Raw genomic sequence first — 25,103 nt, 5'->3', positions numbered from 1 at the left:
TCAGTTTTTTGCAAAAATAAATAAATAATATATATAAAAAATTGGTTGAACGAGTTTAGAATCATCATATCCAAATGATAAACGCACTTTTTCGTTAGTTTTTCTTTTTTATATAAGTTGGTATTTTCTTTTAAAACTTTAGATCCAGTTAAAATAAATAATCAAATCATGTTCACGACCAATTACATCCAATCAAATCATATTCACTTTTCAAACAATGCAACGGACTACATCATTTTTTTAAAACGTGAGAATTTAAACCTCCAAACTTAAGAGAATAAGTATGTCAAATACAATTGAGCAATATTGACAAGCTCGATTCAAACGTACTTGGACAAAATATACATGGACGAAATACACTGTACCTTTACTCAAATATCACAACGAATCAATTTACATATACGAAGTTAACGGTTTAATCAAAGCATACATATGCACAACTTTTACAAAATAATCGAAATCATATGCAATAATGCATTCTATATATATATATATATATAAAGACAAATGGCCGAATAATTTTCAAGGCTTTCGAGATAGTAAAGGTTCCAATTGAGGGTCAATTTCATTGAAACTTGGAAGCTTTTGGAAGCCCGACTCTAACTGACTCACTGAGAAATCCTCACTTCTTGACTTCACTAAACTTTGGAGAAAGCTTGATTTATCTTTAGGAGATGAATCCGATGTTTTGGTTGTTTCATTTAAGCTCTCTACATGTTGAAGACAAACTTGAACGGCATCATGAACTCTTACAAAAAACCACTCCTTGCCAATAAGCTCGACGACGCCTGATCTTGAAAATGTAAGCAGAACGTCTCGATTCGGATTGGAAATGGCAATCTGTATATGAACCAAATGGTTAGTCGAGAAATAATTTAGTGATTGTTTGTGTTGTGGTGAGAGAAATGAAGTTAAAACTACCTGAATATCACGGAGTTTGTACTCTTGATATAAATCTTTTAGAGCTTGGACAGCACTTGAATCTATGTAGGTAACAGCTGCCCAAGTAGAGAACACAATGGGAAAACAGAAACTGAAATTAATAATTAAGACTGAAAAGGTCAAAAAATAAAGAAGCAAATAGTTTTAGTAGTCGTGTTTGAGAATGGATTTAAGCAAAACTAAGTTGATTATACATCATTAAGCACAAATTTCTTTATGTTAAGAGTCTTTTTGGATTGACTAGAGAACAACGAGGGATGATGTATAAACTTACGTGCCATCTCTATAATCACGAAATAGACTCTTTCGACGTCCGGTCCACGACCAGTAGATTGATCCACTTCTACTTCATATTCACGTAACCTGTGAAGAAATATAGATATATTTTTAATTTTAGTATACTTGAAAAAACTAGAAGATAAAAAGGCAAGTAATTGGCCTCAATGGAATTGTGAGGATGAGGACGGGTGGGAAGAAGCACCTGTCTTTGATGTAACTTGTGTTAGCAAAATAAATTGGTGCATCAATTCGAACAACCACAATCCCATTATAGGTATATGCTTCAGGATACTGTTGAACATTTCTATACACAGTGGTGCCGGGAAGACGCCCCAGTACAGCTGTAAAATGACAAATCAAAGAGTTAACATTGAAGTATGAGGATACCATAGCATTTTGTTAGACGTAGTAGTCATTAACAAGTTTGTTAAAAGAAAAGGGTTATAAATAGAGCAAGTTAGAACAAAGTAAGTTGAAGAATTGATCAGTTGTTTGTGCTTGCGCATAGGCTTGGGATATTTAGTAGTAATTTCTTATTCTTGAAATCGTCAACACAATTTCAAACCCAATTCTCTACTCTCTCTCAGGATACTCTAATTAGGATACTTCATAATATCAGAAGTAAACAATGACAATTTAATTTTATCGATTAATTACAAGCCTTTTGCTCCTTCTAAGGATCATGTACTTCAATACCTCAAAGAATTTTTGTTTTCTGTATAGTCATTTCGCAGAAGGATATAATTATTCAATAATAGAAGTGATTAAATAAATAGGCCAAATGTCAGGAAGTAGTGTATCACTTAACCATACGTGATTGGTTAGAGAACAGAAGCATAATTAGATTACTACAGTATTTATATTATCTATAATGAAAATTCACTAGGCGCCTTTTTGACAAGATACATAAATCAATCACACAAGGTTAATTTTAAATTTTTAATAGAGGTAAAACTTAAATGTGGGACACAACACGCCACGTTCACATAAAAGCATTAGAAATGCACGACTTACCCATATGTGGATTTGCAGATTCGTGAATGACAAAGGCCAGTGAAACACCCACCTACGATATAAACTTCACATTAAACCACATTCTTTTCAAGATACTCTTAGAAAATAGACCATGGACAAGTCAAACAACATTAAATAGGTCAAAACCACGAATCTGTTCAAGTTGAAAGCTAAGATAAAACAATTTCCGTAATAAACTAGAGCACACAAAAAGTCGGTATTTAATTATGTAAATAACACTATTGTTCAGATCAGATTATAAATATGTACCCCAATTAAGACACCAATCTCAATACCCAGGAACAAAGTAGCAACGGCAGTTATCACCCAAAGAAGAAAATCTTTCTTATCTATACGCCACAAAAAAATAGCTTCCTCGTAATCCACCTGAAACAATAGGCATACAAAGAAAAATGAATAGCAGTTACTCCATGACAGCTATAAATACACATCATGAAAAAGAAATGATAATAAAGTTCCATAATAAGATGATCTCATTTAAACAAGCAGGAAAATATGGTCCCTTTCAATCGTGAATCTCCCATTTAAATAAACAGGGAAACATGATTTGTTGCAATGAACAAATATGGAATTTCACATATGAGTTATCAGTCAAATTATACGAAAGAATTAATGACTATTGAACAACAAAACTTAGTACTTTTTTCCAAGTCCTTTTTCTTGACCAAACTCTATCAATATGAGCATGTGCTCTAGCTCTAATCATGACTTAGCTCATTGATTAGATAAGAAGTACATTTAGTCATCATTCGTTATCATGATCAAAGGATCAAGCTCAGAAAAAGAATCTGCTAGATTAGTGGTACTTACCAAAGTTATTACAGCAGAGATGACAATCGCAGCCAAAGCACACTAAGATGACAGAGAACAAATTAACAAAGTTAGCATATTTAATTAAAAAATAGATGTGTTTGAAATGCATAGAATTGGAATCTCAAATTTACTACAATATTTCCTCCTTCTGAAACTACAATCCATAAACTGCTTCTGAAACTACAATCCATAAACTACGTCCAGTGCAGTGCAGGTTAATGAAGTTCAAGTCCAAAAGGGGATATGGAAGATGGTAATAGTAATAAGAAATAAAATGTTAAAAGTAATTTTTAATCTCAAAGTTTAAGCATTAAAGATTAAAAAGAGTTCATTATATATTTATTTTAAAAAAACCACATTTAAGTTTTCTCAGCTCCTATTCAAAATATTTAACGCTGGTTGCAGCATTAGTGTCATGACCTTCTCTGTAGAAGGAAAAGGGAACGCAATGGAACAAACAATAACATGGTCCAAGTACCCTGCTACTTTAATGTCTTTTATAATGCAGAGAAATGAAATAAACCTGAGGTATGTGCTCAAACAGCGGAGTCAAGAAAAGAAGGGCACCGCCCATAATGATTCCTGTAACAATCTGAGATAAGCTAGTTTTTGCTCCACTTTCATGGTTCACAGCTGATCTTGAAAAAGAACCTACGAAAATGGAAGAAAAGGTAATCAGACTGATGATTTGTTGAACAAAGAAATATGAGATTATTTTATATTTCTAGTCAATTATGAGTCCATGGTTAGTAGCTGAATAAGAGAAATCTCAAAGATACCTGTTGTAGGATATGCAGAAAAAAATGAGCCAACAACATTGGCTACTCCAAGGCCAAATAACTGTTACAAAAAGAATAATAGAAATTAGAAATAACTTTTCCCAAGTTGAAGTAGTCTGCTTCAAGGTGTACAAGATATGTTTTCGAAGGACAAAAGAAGCATACCTCCTGATTTGAATCTAACTCGTACCCGTTCTTGGCTGCTAATGCTTTGGCAATCCCAACAGATTCCTAAGTACAAAAGAGAATGTCCAAAAGAAACCACCGATCATCAAGAATGATAATGACGTAAGCACCAAATTTCGGGAGGTAAGAATGACTACTCCTACCAATATAGCCACTCCAGTAATTAGAAAGGCAGTTGGAATCAGCGACTTCACATGCTCAAATCTCTTAGGAATTGAAAACGTTGGAAGGCCTTGGGGAATGTCTCCAACCTAAACCAATAACACTCATTTAATAAGCATTCTTGCTTCATTGTAAACAAATCATCTGAAGTTTCTAATTCTTTAAAAAAAAACTATAAGACTACCAAATAGCAGGTGTATGTTCTTAAGGAAAAATAAAGAGCAAACAGCATGAATATAAATCAATTAAATACCACAATCAACACTGTAAGAACAAAATTCAAATATATGTATGGAGTCTTTCACTAAAACTACCAGGTCATTGTCTATGCATGGTTCATAATTAACATACACCAATTTTAGTTTATGGAGCATTGCAACAAAATTAAAATGATTCTGGTTTGAAGCATATTATTATAAGACATTTGCATAAAACTGTTGAATCTGCATAAAGTAACAAACAGACCGAGAAAGGATCTTAATTTCTTTTTATTATAATTGCTTACCAAAGAGATGGAAGGTAGATTTAATACTTTCGCTAAAGTTGTGCCCATAACAACTGCTGTAAGGGGACCAGCAACTCTGAGAAACCGTAAGTGCTTCCTTGTTTTTCCCTAATCACAAATGCTAAAATCATAAGAATCTGATGATAATTTACTATTATTAATAAGTAGATTATAGATAAAATTCCATACCAAATGCTTCATGATTTGGAGTACCGCAAGGATAGCTGATCCCATTATAAAAGGTGCCCATAAGAACTACATATTAAAATCTCCATTAGACGGTAAACATATAGAAAACTGAATAAGATCCAAATCCTGTAAAAACAATCTCATGCAAAGATACTTTATCAATTTAATTTTTCCCTTGTTTGTTCTGTGGTGTATTAGTTGATGTTCCAAACTAAATATGCCATGAGCGTTAAAGTGGAATTGCTTACCAAGTAAAGGAGATTTCAAAATTCAAGATTAGAACTTTAACTTAATTGCCAAAATAGGAGTTGATGTAAAATACTTTAAAGTGCATCCTAAGGAGATTAGAAAGAGAGACAGCACTGTCCATTGGAATTAAGTTCGATCAGGTATTTATTAATCGGATTTGCATGAAAAGTTTCTAGTTTGAAGCTACTCTAATACAAATCACCAAAAAAAAATTAATACAAGACCCGCAACACATACCCCGTCTGCTCCAGCTATTATGCTCTCAATAAGAGGGATGATTCTGCTACTTCTTGATACATCATACCCCAGAAAGTATTTCACTTGGGATAATCCAATCACAAAGGCAGAAGCTGTAGTAAAGCCAGAGATTACAGAGTGGCTGATAAAGCGAATAAGCCATCCAAGCCTGATAAAAGGCAACAAAATAGTGAAATAGAGTATCTAATTAGGACAAATTTAATCAAATTAATCAAATAATAGAATTATTAGGAGACTAGTTTTCTTCATACCCAATTCTACAAAAGGATTCTGCCATTAGACAGTTGGTTAAGGTACTAGCTGTTATTATATAAGTGAAACATTCACCCTCCAAAAATAATGCTTCCGTTTCAAGTATTCCGAAAACAATGTTTTAGTTATAACACAGTCACTAAATAGGATAAAAACCAATAATTTTGTTCAAGGTTCAGTTTGATAAGTGCTATAACACGTTTTATCAATGTAATTGGTGATTAATTACATATAAGTTTGCTGATTCAACTGCCTAATTTGTCAAATATCAATATAAATATATTGAGATATGAAATAATAACCTTTTACATGAAACAAATTTCTCATGAAGTGGGAAGGGATACCTACCTCAAAAGACCCATTGTGCATTCCAATATTCCAACCATAAGTGCCAATAATATAGCGAGTTCAGTATATAATTCCTCAGATGAATTGACAATTCCACCCAAGACATTGGAAACCAGTAAAGAAACCAATGCTACTGGACCAACGGCAAGCTGACGAGAAGAACCAAATATTGCATAGACAAACAAAGGGAGAAAACCTGAATCTGCCTTGCAATAAAAAGTATAGAGTTAAATGAAAATAGGTTATGTAATACAGAGAGGCTTTCAAATCTATGAGCATATAAACGTTAGCAAAATGTAGGGAAGAAAAAGACACCAACGCCATCAGAACAGTTTCCTTTCAATTAAAGATTTGTTAGCTTACAAAGTCCATATATCGGTCGAAGCCCGGCTAGTTTTGCATAAGACATTGCCTGGTAAATCAGAACAAGCGGTCAGACCATAACTTAAGTCAACTATTGTGAAATATTTAAGTAAAATAGAGTCTAAGACAGGTCAAAATCTTCAACAACAGAAACTTGATCTATGGTAAGAAAATTTACATTATGCCATAATAGATCTTTTGAAGTTACTAATCTATACAAAACAAAAATGATATCTATGGTGACAATTCAATCTGACTGTCTTAGTTGTAACTTGTACAGATTTTAATGTTCATTGCTCATTTTCAAAAATCATCAGTTACATTGTAACGTAACTCGCAAAATCGATGAAATGAAACTTTTGAAATGACAAGCAACATGATTGAAGAGCTGAATCAGGGGAAATATAAGATAGTTGATGTCAAGACAAGATTGTTCAAACATCAATATTTCCTTGCTTGACTGATTGAACTAGAAATCCAATGGTGATAATTTGTTCTCGTTCCATAAACAAGACTGAACGTTTAAAGGAACTGCCAATTGTGGTACTCGTACTAAACTTGAACTTAGACTGATTACAGAGTGGACGTAAACCCAAAAACATTCATAATCACCCAAAGTAAATGGCTCCAGAAATCATTAAGGTCATTAAGGATGAGGAACCGGACTTGAAGTTACTTACCCATGAAAAAAGAACAAAAAAGGGAAAAAAATAAAATAAAGTGTCCTGAAACAGATTTAGTGAATTTCAGCAAATACACTTCAGTGAATTTTCTTTTCGGTTTAAAACACTGTTCAATTTTTTAGCTACAACCAATCGGGATGCAACGTAAAAAATTCCAAAAACAAAAACACTCGATTGGCATAATTGACTTATTCTTTGTTTTAAGCTACCAAACAACACTCAAATCTCTTGTAATTTCTTTCCTATCTTCCTCAACAACTAAACAAAAGAAAAAAAAAATCGAACTGCCACAAATCATTTCTGAATCAAACTTCGAGAACAAAAAAAAGAACGAACATACCTGCGGAACGAGCATGATACCAATAGTAATCCCAGACAAGAGATCGCTCTGTAAATACTCCCGCCATTTATACGTTCTAATCCAACGAGAACAAGGTAAGAGAAGCTCCATCCAGTGAATCCAAGTCATCCGCTTAACCTTCGTCGTCCATGACTTCACCAGAGTACCGGCGCCAAAGCCACCAGTCGTAGAAGACGACGACGTAGTAGGATGCTGCAATGGAATAACCTTAACAGGTCGGCCGGAGGTAGGCATGGCGGAATTAGAGAAAGAAAGACTGTTGGCGCTAGGTGATGAGTATGTAATCTCCATGCGCAAAATCAGCGCATGGAGTTGTATGGATTCCGATGGAGAACTAGAGAGGGAGTGTTGAATGAATGAAGGGAGACGGTATCGGAGGAAATGGAAGAGATTTTGTGGATGGAAACAAATTAATTTGCCGGAAAAGATTTGGAATTCATGGTCATTGGACGTCGTTCATCAGAGGAGGTTGCCTCTCCTCATCAATCATCTTGTCAGCATAGAAATAAAGAGGATTCAGTGCTTTTACAAAATCCTCGTTCGTTTTTCTTATAGGATGTATTAAGAACATATTCCGTTCTTATACAAAAAGTGTACATGTATTATTTTTAAAAATACAACCATAAACAAATTAATTACATATTACAATTTTCTATTTTTTACCCTTTTAATGTTTATCAACTAACTCAATTTTTCTTTCCCATCTTTAATTACATAACTTCATCTAACATTTTTAATCCATCTATACAAATATCGAAAAAACTCAATTAATTCAAATACAATCACGTATATTGAACTTATTAAAATGGTTTAGTCTCAATTTCTAACTCCAAAACTAAAATGAATGTATTGGGTGGATGATCCACCTCGACAAACTTATTGGTTTCGACAAACTTATTGACTTGTAATATTTCATTACAGACCACACACGAAAAATTGACATCAACAACATTTTCTAATTATGCCTCTCATAATGTTATTTACTTTTGCATTCGGGTTAAGTATTTTTACTTTATTTTCAGACTATAACATTTAGTTTTCACTTAAATTTCGTACATTTATTTATTTTTCTCCTACTCATCATTCCTCCTTATTTGTAAAATCTTGATTGATGTTGTCTCACACACACAATAAAAGAAATAGCTAGCCTAATCAAATCCATCGTCTGATTGCTAATAATTTTTTATTCAAAAAAGTTAAATAAGTTAATAATTATACATGAATTTTAAAAAAAATTATGACAAAAAATAAATATACTAATAAATATTTTTCTTTATTTTATTATATTTAAAATTTTGCAAGTACAAACGTGTAGAGTTGTCAACAAATAAAATAAAATAATCAGATGGTGATTTCGAATATCATTTATATAAAATATCAATATGCTATTGAAACAAAAACCTTTTTTTAAATAAAACAAGAAAAAGAAAAGTCATTGATTTGAAATTATTAACTATAAAAATAAATGACAAAATAACAAAAAAGGTTTGCATTAAGGTTATTTATGTATTGGGATGGGTTTGCGTCCAAATTCAAAATTGGAATTTGCGTGGTGATGAATGCTTTCGGTTCTTGTTGCCTACAAGCCTGGGGCGGGGCGAGGCGGCCTCTCACCATATCTAACTCTTATTTCCTTTCCTTTTCTTTCTCTCTTTCAAATTAAAACGACTTAATTAATTTAGTTTAGCCTTTATTGTTATTATTATCTATTTATTTATTTTATTTATGGCTTGCTTTTTTAAAATTTATTTTATAGATAAATTGCTGTGGACTTTCAAATATGATATTATCTTTTTTTTTGGGTCAACTTGTAGACATTTTATAGTTTGGATATTAATGTAAAAGGGAAAGGGCGAATCAATCTTATTTACTATATAGTAGAAAAAATCTACCAAACATTTATATGAATGCAATATAAATAATAAATATTTCCACTTTTTAAAATGCCTACAAAAATTTTATTTATAGTTTTCATTATATTTTTAAAAAATCTAGTTATATCGTCCACATTTTTATATTTTAAAAAATTGTAAACAGTACTCATAATATTAACTACAAATATACATTTCTTTATAAGTTTGATTTCTAGTCGAAACAAAATCTTTAAATTGGTTGGTTTAATTCACTTTAAAAATTAAAAAAATGAATTTGATTCATTTACCAACGTTCCAATGTCAAATTAACACTTTGATCGAGTGGAATCGTGATGGCACAACTTTAATTGGCAATAGACGAGAAAGAGGTCCATCTCAATCATAAAAACAAAAACATGTAGTTGATTAATTAATATGTCAACCTAAATCTAAAATGACCATAACATTTTTCACAAACTAATAGTAACTTTCAAAATAAGTATAGTTCAATTAATATAATGTTTCAAAATTAGAGACTCAATTTTAAACACGTTCTAAACAAAATCTAACCGTTAAACAACTCTAACAATCATTTATCAAAAAGATCCTAACTCAATTGAAATTTGTATGTGTCATCCACAAAGTTATTTCTTCAAATCGTTCCGTATTAAGAAAATTATATAATAATCATTTAAATATTCTTTTTAAAAAAATATTTAAAGATCATCCCAACATTCTTTGAAAAATAAAGGCACCCCAAAGGATAAAATCATTAATTCTTGCTTCTCTTCTTTCTAATAACGTTGGTTTATTACAATTTAAGACATGAATATTTGTAAAGTCCATATAGGTGAGTTGAATTAAGAGAACCCAATAAAGAAACGTATTTGTTTTTAATATCACATCACTATCACTGAATTGAAGGGAAAATGTTTAAATAAAAGTATTTTCAATAGTAAACTCAACTAAAATACACAACAGCATTGGAAATGGAAAAGTATTGGACCCCAATTGTAAAAAGTATAGTGACCTTTCATTGTCAAATCATATACTTGGTCTATAATTAAAGTAAGGTTCAAATACATTAAAATCAACCCAATAAAATATTACAAAAACAAGGATGCCACTAGTAGGAGAGGAGATATGCAATCTCATTATTTGATTTCATATATTTGAAATGATAAATTTGGCTAAAATGACCATTGTGGCAATCACACGTGTCGCAAGGGAATAGGAGCAGAAAAGCCAATAGAACGGTGGAAATGATTTTTGATGAAATGAGAAAAGTCGGAAAAGACACATTTAGCCTTCCTCAAATTGATGTTAATATTAATTAACTAACGTTTTTTTATTTTAGTTTTCCTAATTTTAAAAGATAACTGTTTAATTTTATTGAATTTTAAAAATATACTATTCTTTAGTGCATACATTTTAAAAATCTATCTTTTTAATCTATCTAATTTTAAAAGGACTCTCAAATAACTTTATACTTTTATTTTGAATCTATGAATTATTTTATAACCAGGAGTAGGTTCAAGATTAATATAATTAAATAAATAGACACGTTTAGTTTTTGCTGTTTTTCTTATTCCTGCCACCTTTTGTTATTTTTCAAGTTGTTATCTATAAGTTTGCTATTTCTATAGTCATCTATTCAAAATATTAGCATACATAGCAACATTAAAAAAGATGTCAATATAGCAAAATTGGTCAAAGTTAAATGTATAATTGATAAACCATGTTGCAGATATTGATCTAACTATAACCTTTTATCATAGATACATTTTGTTATATTTGTAATTCTTTTAAAAATGTTGCTATGTGATTAATTATTATTTATAAAATTACTATCCGTTATAATTACTCAATATATATGTAAAAAATTGATCATGTACCAATATTATTAGTAGGTCAAGTGTTGTCGACAAAATTTCTACATACATCACTAGAGGTATGATGTAGTTAAACCATTATTTGTTTGTCAAAAAAACTAATTTTTGCTTAAACATTGGAAGGACTAATTTTCTCACTCCAATCAAGTTCACTTCTTAAATTGAAGACTAACATGGATGTCCATGCCACACAATGTATTCCAATAATACAATAAATAAGAACACAAATGAAAGTTGAGATGTTAAATGAATTTAATTCTTAAACATGGATTGTAAGGAAAACTTATATAAGTGTGTATTTGAAATAACTTTGGGTAATGATATTTTAAATTAAACTCACATTCTCTCGAGAATAAAAGGTATGTTGATTTTACTTTATTTTCATTTGATTTTATTTAACATTTGAATTTATACGAGGGTATATGAATGAATAGAGGTCAGGTCCAAATAAGAAAACAATGTGAGATATTAATTATAAAGGAGAGGTCAGGTCCAAATAAGAAAACAATGTGAGATATTAATTATAAAGGCATAGTCCAAGTAAAGTCGGTAAAGAATTTATAGTTATTATATTTTAAGTCCATTATAACTTCATATATATATATATATATAAGAAATTATTTTATAAAATTTGGTAAAATTTATCAACAAATAGGGGTATTTCATTGAAAGTGACTGTTCACACGAGATTTCAAATAAATATAATTCGTGAAATTAAACTTTGTTATATTGATGAATATTGATCTTCGGTCTTTATGATGTTGTAATTGCAAGTCTATTTGAGTTTTAGTCTTATGGAATTCAAGTAAAGTTTGATCTCTCGAATACAAGATAAAAACTTAAAATTTATTGATCTTCGATCTTTAGGATATTGTAGTTGCAAGTCTAAGTCTTCTGGAATTCGATCTTTAGGATATTGTAGTTGCAAGTCTAAGTTTTCTGGAATTCGATAAGAACTTGCACGTCTTGGGAGCTTTATAGAAGTTTGAATATTCAATTCTTCAGAGTTTCAATTATTCATTAACCAAAGACCCCCAGAATTGAATGACAATGAACTCTATTTATAGATAAATTTTATGGGCTTTAGGTGGGCTTGAGCTCATTTGCTTGGTGGGCTTGGACTTCGACTCATTTGCTTGTTGGGCTTGGACTTGAGCCTATTTGCGAATTGGGCTTGGACTTAGGCCCATTCGCTTTTTGAACTTGGGCTTGAGCTCATTTATTTGTTGGACCATATTTACTGTGATGATGTGACATAATCTAATTAGTCAAAATTTATTTTTCAACAGTGACAAAAGGAATCTAAATTTAAGACTACTGTTTATATTAATTACATAAGAAATTTCATTAATAAATCTAGGGAACCCATATTATCAAGCTTGAGACATTACAACCTCTTGTTTGTTTGGAAAAGTAAAAAACAAAAGACAAATGAGGTGTCTTATATTCTAAGTAAGGTTGTCCATCATTTTGAAGCGGTAGTGTAAGAAGAGCAAATCGAAGGATTTTGTATTCCTGAAATGATTGGTTTCACATTCATGCATTGAGATGTAATAGAACCATTTATTCCATTATAAATGAGGTCAATGTTGGCTACTTTTACTTCGTCACATGGTAGGTTGCTACTACAAATAAGTTTGACTGCCACTGGAGTTGCAGAACTTCCTCTAATGTTTTCGAAGCTCACTTTATTAATCTTAATATTTGACGGAATCTGAAAAATGAAAGTAAAAATTAACGTTTATTCATAAAGTTGACATGCACGAAGAATTTCAAAATCAAAGTTTTAAGAATGTGATCAATATACCTCGCGATTGCACTGATTCCATGGACAATACTCTTGGTCTATGAGAATTGGGTTGCTAACGTTGACCATTGTAATGTCTGAAAAATGCATGTTGGTGGCAATACCAGCAGCAGGAGAGGTTGGCCATGTTTTGATCCTAACACCATTAGTGGTGTTTATTATTGTGCAATTCTTTACTATGACACCTTCGACAGGTTCTTCGTTAGTGTATTTTCCAAGACTTCCTATGCTTATTCCATGACCTGGCCCACATGTCACATTGGCGACTTTCACTTGTTTGCTTCCATCTCCAAGTGAGATGCAATCATCTCCTGTTGCTATTCGAGATTTTAAGATTGAGATCCCAATTGATCGACCAATGTGTATTCCATCTGTGTTGGGACTATCTTCTGGTGCAATTATGTTGACACCTTGGAATGTGAGGTTGTTGCACCCTAGGATGTTGACATGGAAGTTTTTGCTATTGAGTGATGTTATTCTCCTCACAATCGAATTGGTAATGAAGTCGAATCTTAAACTCTGCTCATTTGATATGTTATCAATAAGTCGTGTCAAAGATAGGGTGAGAAAGTCATGCACAAACTATTAGGAAGGATTGAAAAATGTGAGTTTTCTCTATCTATTTAGTCTTGATATTTTTTTAATAAAAAAGTAGCTCTTTTGCCTAATTTTTTATGGTTAAATTTCGTTCAATATTTAATTTTTTTAATTATTATAGAATAATATTAAGAACACATTTATCAAATTGTAAAAATGAAAATAATAGAGAACAAAATCTAACGAACCACTTAAGACGAATGTGGTTAATGGATAGGAAAACAAAAGGTATGGAACTTACAATGGGGAGGTTAGCACAATCTATACGTTTATGACAATCATTCTTTTCCCAACCTGTCTTTCCTTGGCCATCAAAAACTCCTCCACCTGATAGTGTCATTCTATCAACATATGCAAAAGTAATCCAGCTATCTCCATAAGGGTGTTTTGGAGCCTGCAATGTTCCACGAACTCGAATTTCAATAGGGCTCTTGCAAGGACCTTTAAATTTCCCTTCTCTTACTTTAAATATTCCCTTTGGAATAACCACTGCACTTGGATGAACAGATGCACATGCGTCATTCCATGCATTTTTCAAAGCCTATGTTTCACAAGTAACAAAACTACAAAAGTTAGCAAAAATAGTTAATTAATTTATTAAGTCACCACTTTGATATATATTTTTATTGTGTGTTTATACCTCAGTGACATCGGCACCAGACACAATATTACCATACTTCTCCAAAGGAAAAATAACATCAATATGAGATCGAGACTCAATAGTAAATGATAGCAATGACATTAAGAATGTAGTAACCAATAAATTTGAATACTTAATCACACCCATACTGTCTTTTTTCTTCTTCTCTCTTTTAAGATTTTCTTTATGTTTGATGTTTATAAATTTTGTATGAAACGATGATATTTTATTTTGCATTCAAGATCTATATATATATTATATATATATATATATATATATATATATATATATATATATATATATATCAATGGAAGAAGACATGATGCAATGAACCTAAAAGAGGTTACGAGGTTGTGAACTTGGTGTGTGATATATTGTTTTATCCACCCTCCCTCACTTCTACCTATCCACAAATTTGATAACTAAAATTTGTTTATTGTTCATGAGTCGTTACATTAAATGGGTGTGGTGCAAAATTTCCTTTAGCCACCAATATAAACAATCACATTTTTTTATAAGAAACAAAAATATTACCAAACCAACGAAACAAGAACTATCATGAAATAAACAAATTAAACTTTTTTTAGTACATGTTACGTAAAAATGTAAAGCCCAAGAGTTATTTATAACAATCTGGATTTTTTTTAATCATCACATCGTTATAGTGTTGTTGAGTATCATTTAGAGTATCTATGATTTTTATGGTTAAAAGTAAATAAATGTCAATGAAAATTTTAAAAAAGAATGTATTATGATTAATAGTTGGTTACTTGTAAAGATAAGGAAAATTATTGATTTTTTTATTGCCATTATTGTACAATCCAATAGATTTTAAAGATCATTGTTTATTTTTGTGTTTTGAGTGTCGTCGTGAACAAATTTATGTAGACTGTGTCATGGAATCAAGTTCGTAAAGGAGGTTTTGCATAGTTCATACATCCATATCAAATAAATCTCTTGTATGCAACTCTTCTTATTTACTACATTATGATATTAACACTAACAAATATTGATTAATTAATGATAGACTCGGCTATATTTTCAATTTTTTTAAAAATAATTCTATATACTTCCTAGTAAAATTGCTACCTATTAATTGTAATAGAATATTATTTAAGGATTGACTAAAATAATAACAAAATAAAATATTTACTTTCGATAAATGAAAATTTTAAATTTAAATTGATAAAATAACAAATCGAACAATGTGAAAAAAAAAAGGTTGCAACAATTTCTTAAATGACCTAAGGGAAAAACTTGCATGGTCCCAAATATAATTATTCAACAAATCACAAATACCAATAATTAACTCAAACTCCCAAAAAACAATGATTATATTTATCCTCTAATTTTTTCCTATGAACACAATCAAATCAATTAATACTTATCAAAATCCTAATTTTCCTCTAAAAGTCGAAAATCATCGCCATCAAAGTTTCACCCCTTCTAACCTTCAAAGTCTTCATACATTAGACGCAAAGCAAAAGATTTTCTTCCTGTCATAATAAACGTAATTTGGGACGAAATTAAGGAATCTAATCTAAAATATAATTTCAATTTTGTATTAAAAATATATGTTATGTATTATTTAATAATAATTACTTGTTAATAAATTGTTTAAAATATAACGACTCAAAAATATTATAGATAAATCTCACTTTATTATAGCTGCAATCTTTGTCCATCCCAAAATATCAATTTAGTTAGGATTTACTAAATTTGGAGTCTATTTAAATACATCTTCAAGCAATTTAAATACAATACGGGTGAAATCGAGTTGGGTTGTGCAACCCAACCATATTTTTGATTTGGCAATCCAAATTTAGTTTCTAACCCAATCTAACCCGTAAAATATGGGTTGGGCTGTGAGGTTGTATATATTTTTTTTCTAATGGTTAATAAAGTTCAAAATGGTTACATTTAAGTTTCAAATTAACGTATTTCAAAATGTTGAACCGAATTTTTCAACCCTCCAACCCGAAACCCAACATGCCTCGAAAAAATCAAATTTTTTTAATCAAACTCAACCCATATTTTAACCTAACACAACCATTATGATATAGGTTAGGTAGTATGACTTATTCAGGTTCAACCCATATTCTTACACCCCTCAAATATAATATACTTGGAATATATGAATTATTCTATAACTAGGGTAGATTTAGGTTTAATATAATTAAAAAAAATGAGGTAGGTGTCACTTTTGCTATTTTTCTTATCTTTTGCGCGTTTTATCATTTTTCAAGTTGCTATTTCTATTATTATCTCTTGTTTTAGTCTAGGTTAGAATAAGATGTGTTTGGGATGTAAATTATTTTAGTTTGAGAATAAAATAACAAACACTGTAACAAAAATAAAAAAGATGATAGAAATAAAATAGTTATTATAGCAAGTTAAGAGTATTGAACAAGTGTTTACTGTAACTAACCGAAGACTTTAATATAATATTTATTGTAGCAATAAGTGGTTATTAAAGTCTGCCATAGTCCTTGCCCCAAACAACCATTTAATTAAAGGTTGATATAATATACCTCAATAATTTTAAAGAAAATTGCAAAAGTCTATATAACCGTGGTTTCAATTACACCTTAAAACTTTTACAAGTTTAGATATTAACCATAATTAACTTCATAACATTTGTAGAAATCAAACCTCTAAATTAGAAAAATTAGCCTTTCAAACTTATACAACTTTAAAATGACTTAAGTTTAACTTTATAAATTTTAGGACTAAACCATAACAAAAGAGAAAGGTGCACCACAACAACTTTCACTTATATCAAACATTTATTAAACATACTTTCATATAACATTCAAACGTGATCTCAGTTCATTCGCACCTCCAGGCTCCAACCCAAACTCTGGACATTGAAAGTTTTTTCGTTTAATAATGGTTCAACAATTTCAAAACTTGAACGTTGGAGATACGTTAATCTCCAAAGTAAGAAAAAGGAAAAAGAAGTAAAGAATTAAAAATATTAGCACAAGTAGTTTCATTAAAAATACAACCTATCATATTTTAGGATTAATTTTTGTAAATTGCCCTAATTTGAGATTTGGGGTCACAAATATATTGATTTAAATTATTTTCCGCGTATTATCTACAAAACCCTAATATATAAGCGCATCATCTTCTCCCCTTGCGGAAACCTAGTTTTTCAGATAGCAGCTTCTTCGTCTGGGTAAGATTGCTTCACTTCCTCTCAAACTCTCCCCCTTCGATTTTATGGTTAGGGTTAGGGTTTACACTTCACTCATTGATATTTCTGTGTGTGTGTGTGTTCTTTTTCTATCCTGAACAGGTCGGAGTAGGGATTAGGTAGAGGACTCTGCAATGGCTCCAAAAGGTAAGCCTATCAACTTATACGTCTTAACAGTTAATCGATTACACTTTTATGCACGGTACATTCAAGTTATTTTCCGCGCTGTTTCATTTTTCATTACTGCCGTTTGTTCATTGAACAGTTGCGATTTGTTTCTTTAGAATCAGTTGTTGAAAATTAGCCGAGTTTAGAGAATTTCGGACATGAAGATGTTATTCAAATGAATCTACATCTGTATAATCTGTTTATAATTGTCCGCTGGCTCCTAACTTGTAATACGATCTAATGATTCGCTTGATTAGCTCAGGTGCTTTACTTGTTTTTTTTTTGGTCTGGTAAGCCCTATATTTTTAGATAGATTATATAGGGTCCAGATTGGGAAAATGGTGATTATCTATTGTGAATATTATAAACTGTGTTAGAACATAGAAGGCTCATAGAATTTGTAGAAGATAGGTGTTTCACTCATCGTGGTATCTGTGGTTTTGAGATTTATGGACAAAGATCATTAATGCTGCTATGCGGTTTGTGAAATGGAACAATGTTTGTGACGTGCTGAAGTTGGTTTGATTCAATAATTTAGTATTATATGATTGTGTGTTGTTCTGGGTCGTTTGTGTTTTCACCTTTTATCTTTGCCAAGGCTCAGCTCTGATGTCTTTCCCATTCTGAAAAAGTACTGTTTAAAATGGCGTAACTTTTGAATGAAATACACTACATATAAATGGAAGCGTTTGACATTATAATAATAATTATTAGTCTTTCGATACGTGGTTCCATTTGGTAGTGATTTTCTTTATTGTATGCATCTAGGAATGAATTTAAAACACTTGAACACACAAAGTACTTGGATAATGTATTAGTTTTAAGTGAATAAACTAATCAAGCTTGATACTTCTCTTCCCCTCAGCTGACAGCACCAAGAAGACTGACCCTAAGGCTCAAGCCTTGAAAACTGCCAAGGCAGTAAAATCGGGCCCAACATTTAAGAAGAAAGCCAAGAAAATCAGGACATCCGTCACATTTCACCGACCAAAGACATTGAAGAAGGACAGAAATCCCAAGTATCCACGCATTAGTGTTACTCCACGGAATAAGTTGGACCAGTATCAGATTCTTAAATACCCTCTGACTACTGAGTCTGCAATGAAAAAGATTGAGGACAACAATACTTTGGTTTTCATTGTGGACATTCGCGCTGATAAGAAAAAGATCAAGGATGCTGTGAAAAAGATGTATGACATCCAGACCAAGAAAGTGAACACGTTGATCAGGTAATTTTAATTGAACATCTCTGTAGTTTCATTCAAGAATGTTGAGTTGTACTCGTCTTAGATGTGATCTCAATCTTACCCAATATTTTGTGGACATTTCTTGTCTAATCCACTGAGTTCTAACAGTATAAATGATTAGCCTAGTCTCATGTTATCGAAAGGATCTTTCGAAGCACTTTGATTGCTATCATTAAATGTTTATTTAAGTCACAGTGCCAAGTTATCTTTTAACTTTAACATTTCAATTATGATTAATAAAATGTTTATTTGTGGCATGATTTTATCTGACAACGTGCTTTATACCACAATTGCAGACCTGATGGAACCAAGAAGGCATACGTTAGGCTGACTCCCGATTATGATGCTTTGGATGTTGCAAACAAGATTGGAATCATCTAAGTTAATTAGCACTCGTTTTTTGTTTGAGAAAACTGATTATCTTTCTGCAATGACAATTTTGATTTATGGAATGACCTCGATTTTCTCCAGCAAATTAGTAAGATGTTTTCTACTAAGCTATTGCAACGCATGTTGACTCGTGAACCGTAGAATGTGTTCTTGAATGTTTTTTGTAGTTTGTATTTTTTTAACTCAAATGACTTCACTCATTTCCATTCACGATACAATCTAGTGTCGGGTCTGGCCTCGCATGGTTCCAACTAAGCCTGCTAGGTGTATTTTCTTCAAACCAAGAAATTTTCACCAATTTTTCTCGGTCTCTACCCTGAATTAATAATTTTGACTTCCATTTGATATTTTGGTTTTCTTCCTTTAACCATGCAAAGGATATGCTCTTGAACCATTTCCCATAGAAAAAATGGTATACTTTTTTAATTTGTCAATAAATATCATCTCTTCATGTAGAAAATTAGACAAGAAATCAAGAATATACATCCTTGTTTGGAGTGCAATTTGGGATTAGAAGAGAGTTAGAACAATTGAAGGTTACATAATCTAAATGGGATCTCAAAGTGAGAATGATTGAATCGGGATGAAAAAGAGGTTGACTTGAAAATTGTGAAAGTGAAATGAATTTGATATTACAATTTAGGTCTAAAAAAAGGGTCCAACAAATGCTCTATTAGGGTCCAACAAACACTTGGTGCCACTTCATTCTTTTACATAGTCATCCAAAAACACAAGGGGTTTTGCTTGGGAATGAGAATAATTGAAGAACAAAAGGTGTGGATAATTTACTGAAGTTTACTTCTAAAACAAGGTGGGTAATCAAAATTAGAATGACGTTTGAATGAATAATGATAAATGTGTTCACAACAGGGGAACTCCATCAAACACTTGAAATTGTGAAGGAATCAACAACTGTGCGCAATTTATCTTTCATTTTCTCCCACCTCCTCTCATTTGCTCCGGTTGTTAAAGTGTAGAATTTTCCTGCCATAGAAAAATGACAGATATAACTGACAATAAAAATGTAAGAAAAAGAGCTTTGTTAGAAATCCAAGTAGATTCTACTTTGTGGACTTCAAATGTGATTTCATTATATGGTTTGATAGTAAAATAAGACGAAACCAAAACTGTTTTGAATTCAATTTGTTGGATAGGCCTAAAATACTGACATATAATGGAACAAGAAAAGCTCAAGAAGTAAGTTCCCCAGCAGCAGTGAAACAAGACTAGCGAAGGTTTCATACCATTGGCAACAGCAATCGTGCTAAGAGCATGGCGAGTGTAGTTTGGAGCTTGAGCTACAAACTCAAATGTGTAGTATGCTTTCCCATTCACGTCATGCTGTATCATCCAACAAATCAATGAGTGTATAGCTGAGGTGAAAGGGACCAGTTTTTATGTCTCGGCCATGGTGGGGGTCGAGATAACAAATATGTTTTTCGCTGTAACTTTGATTGAAGCTAAAAAAAATGTACAGCCCAAATGCACTAAAACAACTAGGGACACTTGATCATTGACAACCTAATGGAATGGGTTCTATCATCAATATTTGTAGCCATGAATTTGGAATGAAGTGTTGAAACGACAGATTTCACTTCACTGATTGCACAAAATGACTGGTTTTAATTTTGGGTGTGTTTTTCCATTTTAGATGATTGATTTACAATATTGCTAAGGACGTGCAGGAAAATATCCCGAATTCCAAAATTTTCCACCGTAGTGTTGAGAGATGCATGTGCATCAGATTTAATTTGTAAGTCCATTTGCAGCTACTATTTATCGCTCCATACGTTAAATACTAGTACGATAAAATCTCAGCGAAGGATAATAGACAAACCTCTGATGCTTCAATTAATTTTGTTTTTTGATTAGAAGGAGCTAGAACCTTCTTTATCAAAGTTTCTGCCACCTGAACCATGAGATAAGAAGTTAACTACAAAATTAAATTACCAACTTCATGCATTATTCTAACTGTTTAATGCTAACCTGTTGAGGAGGCCCAAAATCTCGAATATCTTCTTTGCTGGTTGGAATCAAATTCACACTGACATTTTCTAATGGTTCGATAACATCTTTGAATACCTTATCTTGACCATCAATGACTACTTCCTGCTCATTCCTCGAGAGGAAAAAGACTTTAATCTTGTGCCGATATAAATTTAAAGTGGATTAAGTGTGCAAAGTAAAGGAGTGGAGAAAAAAAACTAAACAACTAGTGTACCTGCCACCCGAATGGATAGACAAATGAGTAACCGTCTTTCTTGTCTGAAACTGACAGAAACCCTTTCTTTGTTTCTGCAGCAACTGAGCAATATCAAGCGGGTACCCTTAGGATATCATCATCCTTCATTTTGGAAGAAAGAAATACAGTGCACGCTAGAGGTGCTAATTTCAGAATTGAACTTGAAGATAAGCAGCTAAATGAAAGAGAAACGTAAGTTGTGTGTAAGTAAGAAGAGAGACAAATCTTACATGACATGGAATTCATGTCTGCAAGAGAAATCCAAGTTATAAAGGCACTGCCAGATAGTAGCTGGCGTCTCCCAAGTCTATCTGCCAAAAAAACAGAGCAACTATTGAACAATGAAATTCTTTGTTTCTAAAGCTGATAAGAAAGAAGTGAGATCATTCACGTGAACAGATCTAAAAGCAGTATAAAAAATGCTGGATTGTTATAAAATCATAAGAGCTATTAAATACCATTTGAGTTTGAGAAATTGGTACCTTCAGCTGGAAAAGAAGGCAATTGATAATGTTGTTTATAAGTTACTAGTGAAGGAACGGTACATGATAGCTAGGGAAAAAAGTCCATAATAGCCCGTCATGACTGAGGCTTCAGCCCGAGGTAATTTTCCTCGAATGGTAGAATTGTTTTTTTGTTGGAACACCTTGAGTTTGATATATGACACTTTGAATGACCAAGTTTGCCCTTGAAACCTAAGTCGTAAGGCTATACTTACATTCTTTACAATTTGACCTCAGGTTTTAGAAAACTGCTCTAGAAACTTTCTGACCTTAGATCTGTCATTTGCTTTGTTTCTGAATTATTCTCTCCAACAATAAATTGTCCTTCTTCCACTAGTGAAGTAGCTAACACATTGTTAGTGAACGGAGTAAATTTCTATAGTTTACACTTTTTTTTGCTATTTTTATTTGTTTGTTTCATAACATTTTCCTTACGTATGACAATCTAAATTGTATAAAATCTCTAGACGAAATTCAACCCCTTGATTCACACAACAAAATCAATACGACGCTTAAGTAATATCATTTCCAGTGTAACAGGATTGAGTAATACCGTGGTACCTACAAATAAGGGCGAGACAATGTCTTTTAAGAAGATTTGTATCGTCCATATCTCATTTCGTTTCAATCTCCATTCTATTTACTACTTGACTATGTGGTTTCTTTCTAGTTTCTACAACTTCAATGCAGCATCAGTAAGGGATGTATGTGAGTCCTCTTTTCTAAAAGTTAATAAAACCTTCAACACTCTCAATTTACTAGCGCAAAGTCAAGTGGATACTCAAGACAATTACTGAATAGCATGCACATTCAATTAACTCACAAAATCAAGCAAAATGGCAGTGTAACGGGCACTTTAATTGAAGTGAAACCTGATTTTCCATGTCAACTCGGTAAAAACTGACCTTCAGAACTGCACGCATGGCCATTAATTGAAGATCCGTGTGCTTGCTCAGCTCTGACAAGAAACGAAACCCCGGCTCTGCAGCAAACAAATCTGCCATGGAGTTTCTGCGAGCGGAAAAAAGAAAAAGACGAGATTGTTAGTAAGAACAGGGAGAAGAGAGAAGGAGAGATTGGAAAGAGTTTTGAAGGAATTGTGAACCTGAGGGAGAGAATTGATGAAGAGGGAGTTTTGGAGAGAAGCCATTGAAGAAGGTACCTTTGGTTGTGAAGCGGTATGTGCTTCTTCGTCGTTAATGTAAAGATTGCCTTATCTCTATTGGTTTTCTTATACTTCGCGGGTTCCCTCAGCCACATTTCTTACGTCGGCCCCTCACTTCTTTTCTTCTTTAATTTCCCTCTTATTTATTCAATTTAAACTATACTCCTTTTTGTTTTTTTAAAATAGTTCAATTAAATTCATTGTTTTCATTAACATCAATTTGGATTATTAGCCAATTTTTTTACAAAAAAAAAAGATAAATAAAAATTATTCATGCATTACTCGAGACTTAGGTTATAAATTTCACGCATGTCTGGAAACATATTATTTTGATTGATGCCTTGTAAATATAAGATAAAAATTATATGGATTTAAGAAATAGAATGCATATACATGATATAGATATGATTATGTATAACGATACACAAATTTCTAAAAAAGTTCAGATACAAATACATTAATATAAGTTATTATATAAAACTTATTTTAAGTTGGAAGGAAGTAAATTTAGAAGGGAGTGCATTTTTCTTTTATAAAAAATCCAAGCAGTATTGAGTGGTGGTTGAGAGATTAAAGCGGACCAATGAAGATTGAAGAATGAAGTTGAGGGTGAAGAAGAGAAGAGTGTAAACCTTTTATTCAGATAGTGAGGAAAAAGAGAAGGAATTAAGATTTGAATTTCTTCTTTTACTTGTTCGTTTGGATGGTTAGATTGAAGTACTTTAAAATAAAAAAGAAGTAGATATTTGAAAGAGATGTGATTTCTAAAATTTAAATTAAATGTTAGTTAAATTTATAAATACTGTTGAGCTTATTATCATCTAAAATTTACACCAATTTTCTTATCCATGAAAGTTTGAAGTTAAAATTGTAGTTTTAAATTTATTTAACTGATAACCTAAAGTGGTACATCACGAAAACCATAGATCTCAATAATTATTGTTTAATTAACATATAGTTAATTGTCAAATAAAAAATTTATTCGATTATTAATATAGGATGATAGTTGGAATTTTATTTATTTGACTAATTATTGTTTTAGTATGTTTTAGAGACAAATTTTTATTGTGGAATTTTATGTTTTATGCATGGTTTAAAACAGAGTTGTTGATGGATATTTTGAAAAAAATTATATAAAATTAATTAAATTAGTAAATAAATATTTTATTATTTTTAAATAAGTAAACATATATATTATTTATATTATATTTATATAAATATCACTTTCATGTTTGTTTTTTTAATTGGTAGACTATGTAATGAAAATATCATATTATCCTTTCTAGTGATATCGAATCTATAGAATGTGAAATTATCGATGGAAAATTTAAACTTCAAATTCTAGCTGTGAGAAATTTGTTGTAAAAGTTTAGAATAAATGAAAGTAGTTTTTGAATTTTTTCTTTTCTTATTTTAAAACTTTTGGAATTTTTTTTTTTTTTATAATTTAGAAATTAAAATTAAATAGCATAGGGGGTCAATATTATTAAGTTAGAAAAAGAAAAATGAAAGTTCCCACATCGGAGAGGCGCGAAAAAGAGAATTGGGATGGGGGTTATAAATAGAAGACTGGCGCGTCAGTAAAAATTGCCTTAAACTAATGAGTAAGGAAAACAAAGTGGCCGGGGGGATCCGGCCGCAGCGCTACCTAAGTTGATGCGCATGAATTTGTGGAGGGGTTAAAGGCTTGGCCGATTGTTGACGCTGCTTACTTTGCAGAACTCTTTCGTGCTGGCCTCCCAATATACCCACCCCCCAATATCAGTTCCAAACTCTTCCTCTCTCTCTCTATTGTTTGTATTTATTGTTATTATTATCGTAGTGTTGTTTTTAGATTCATGATAAGGTGGGTTACGAAATTTGATTCCTGATTTGTTGAAAGAGCCTACCTCTACCTTGTACCTGAGTTTTTCTAAAAAATTGTAAATTGAGTTTTCGTAAGGGATATGCAACTTAATTCAGGGTGTGCGTTGGAACCTCCCAATTAGGCAATTGC

General features: G+C 31.7%; 4 protein-coding genes and 1 non-coding gene across 6 annotated transcripts; 2 read left to right on the top strand and 3 right to left on the bottom strand.

Annotated features, from left to right (window-relative positions):
* Window positions 1-269: 269 nt before the first annotated feature.
* On the bottom strand, window positions 270-7,959 carry LOC101202870 (sulfate transporter 4.1, chloroplastic). 2 transcript variants are annotated; one of them, XM_004149780.3, is made up of 17 exons: window positions 7,384-7,959; window positions 6,361-6,409; window positions 5,998-6,199; window positions 5,377-5,545; window positions 4,891-4,956; window positions 4,702-4,809; window positions 4,178-4,285; window positions 4,014-4,079; window positions 3,849-3,909; window positions 3,593-3,720; window positions 3,067-3,108; window positions 2,506-2,622; window positions 2,236-2,287; window positions 1,424-1,562; window positions 1,217-1,305; window positions 922-998; window positions 270-840 (listed from the first exon to the last, which is right to left on the bottom strand). In XM_004149780.3, exons 1-17 carry the CDS (start codon window positions 7,693-7,695, stop codon window positions 523-525), a joined length of 2,103 nt encoding a protein of 700 aa, XP_004149828.1. In that variant the 5' UTR covers window positions 7,696-7,959; the 3' UTR covers window positions 270-522. The 2 variants fall into 2 exon arrangements, with proteins under 2 accessions (XP_004149828.1, XP_031742256.1); XM_031886396.1 differs by having other exon boundaries at window positions 5,998-6,203; window positions 7,384-7,469.
* A 4,655-nt stretch (window positions 7,960-12,614) lies between these two features.
* LOC101203348 (exopolygalacturonase-like) lies at window positions 12,615-14,340 on the bottom strand. Its single transcript, XM_031885889.1, has 4 exons — window positions 14,194-14,340; window positions 13,795-14,094; window positions 12,957-13,475; window positions 12,615-12,863 (listed from the first exon to the last, which is right to left on the bottom strand). The coding sequence occupies exons 1-4, from the start codon at window positions 14,338-14,340 to the stop codon at window positions 12,615-12,617; spliced, it is 1,215 nt and encodes a 404-aa protein (XP_031741749.1).
* Window positions 14,341-17,267: 2,927 nt separating this feature from the next.
* On the top strand, window positions 17,268-19,379 carry LOC101220073 (60S ribosomal protein L23a). Its single transcript, XM_004149765.3, has 4 exons — window positions 17,268-17,374; window positions 17,495-17,539; window positions 18,426-18,789; window positions 19,104-19,379. The coding sequence occupies exons 2-4, from the start codon at window positions 17,527-17,529 to the stop codon at window positions 19,186-19,188; spliced, it is 462 nt and encodes a 153-aa protein (XP_004149813.1). The 5' UTR covers window positions 17,268-17,374; window positions 17,495-17,526; the 3' UTR covers window positions 19,189-19,379.
* Window positions 19,380-19,777: 398 nt separating this feature from the next.
* On the bottom strand, window positions 19,778-23,205 carry LOC101220312 (psbP-like protein 1, chloroplastic). The gene is made up of 8 exons (XM_004149766.3): window positions 23,048-23,205; window positions 22,848-22,953; window positions 21,670-21,750; window positions 21,419-21,501; window positions 21,184-21,306; window positions 21,035-21,106; window positions 20,442-20,538; window positions 19,778-20,181 (listed from the first exon to the last, which is right to left on the bottom strand). The coding sequence occupies exons 1-8, from the start codon at window positions 23,090-23,092 to the stop codon at window positions 20,078-20,080; spliced, it is 711 nt and encodes a 236-aa protein (XP_004149814.1). The 5' UTR covers window positions 23,093-23,205; the 3' UTR covers window positions 19,778-20,077.
* A 1,489-nt stretch (window positions 23,206-24,694) lies between these two features.
* LOC116404182 lies at window positions 24,695-24,848 on the top strand. Its single transcript, XR_004217119.1, has one exon. It is a non-coding gene; the product is annotated as a U12 minor spliceosomal RNA (small nuclear RNA).
* Window positions 24,849-25,103: the final 255 nt, after the last annotated feature.

This window comes from Cucumis sativus, chromosome 5 (genome assembly GCF_000004075.3).
Source record: "Cucumis sativus cultivar 9930 chromosome 5, Cucumber_9930_V3, whole genome shotgun sequence".
Taxonomy (NCBI): domain Eukaryota; kingdom Viridiplantae; phylum Streptophyta; class Magnoliopsida; order Cucurbitales; family Cucurbitaceae; genus Cucumis; species Cucumis sativus.
This window is presented reverse-complemented; position numbering and strand designations above follow the sequence as displayed.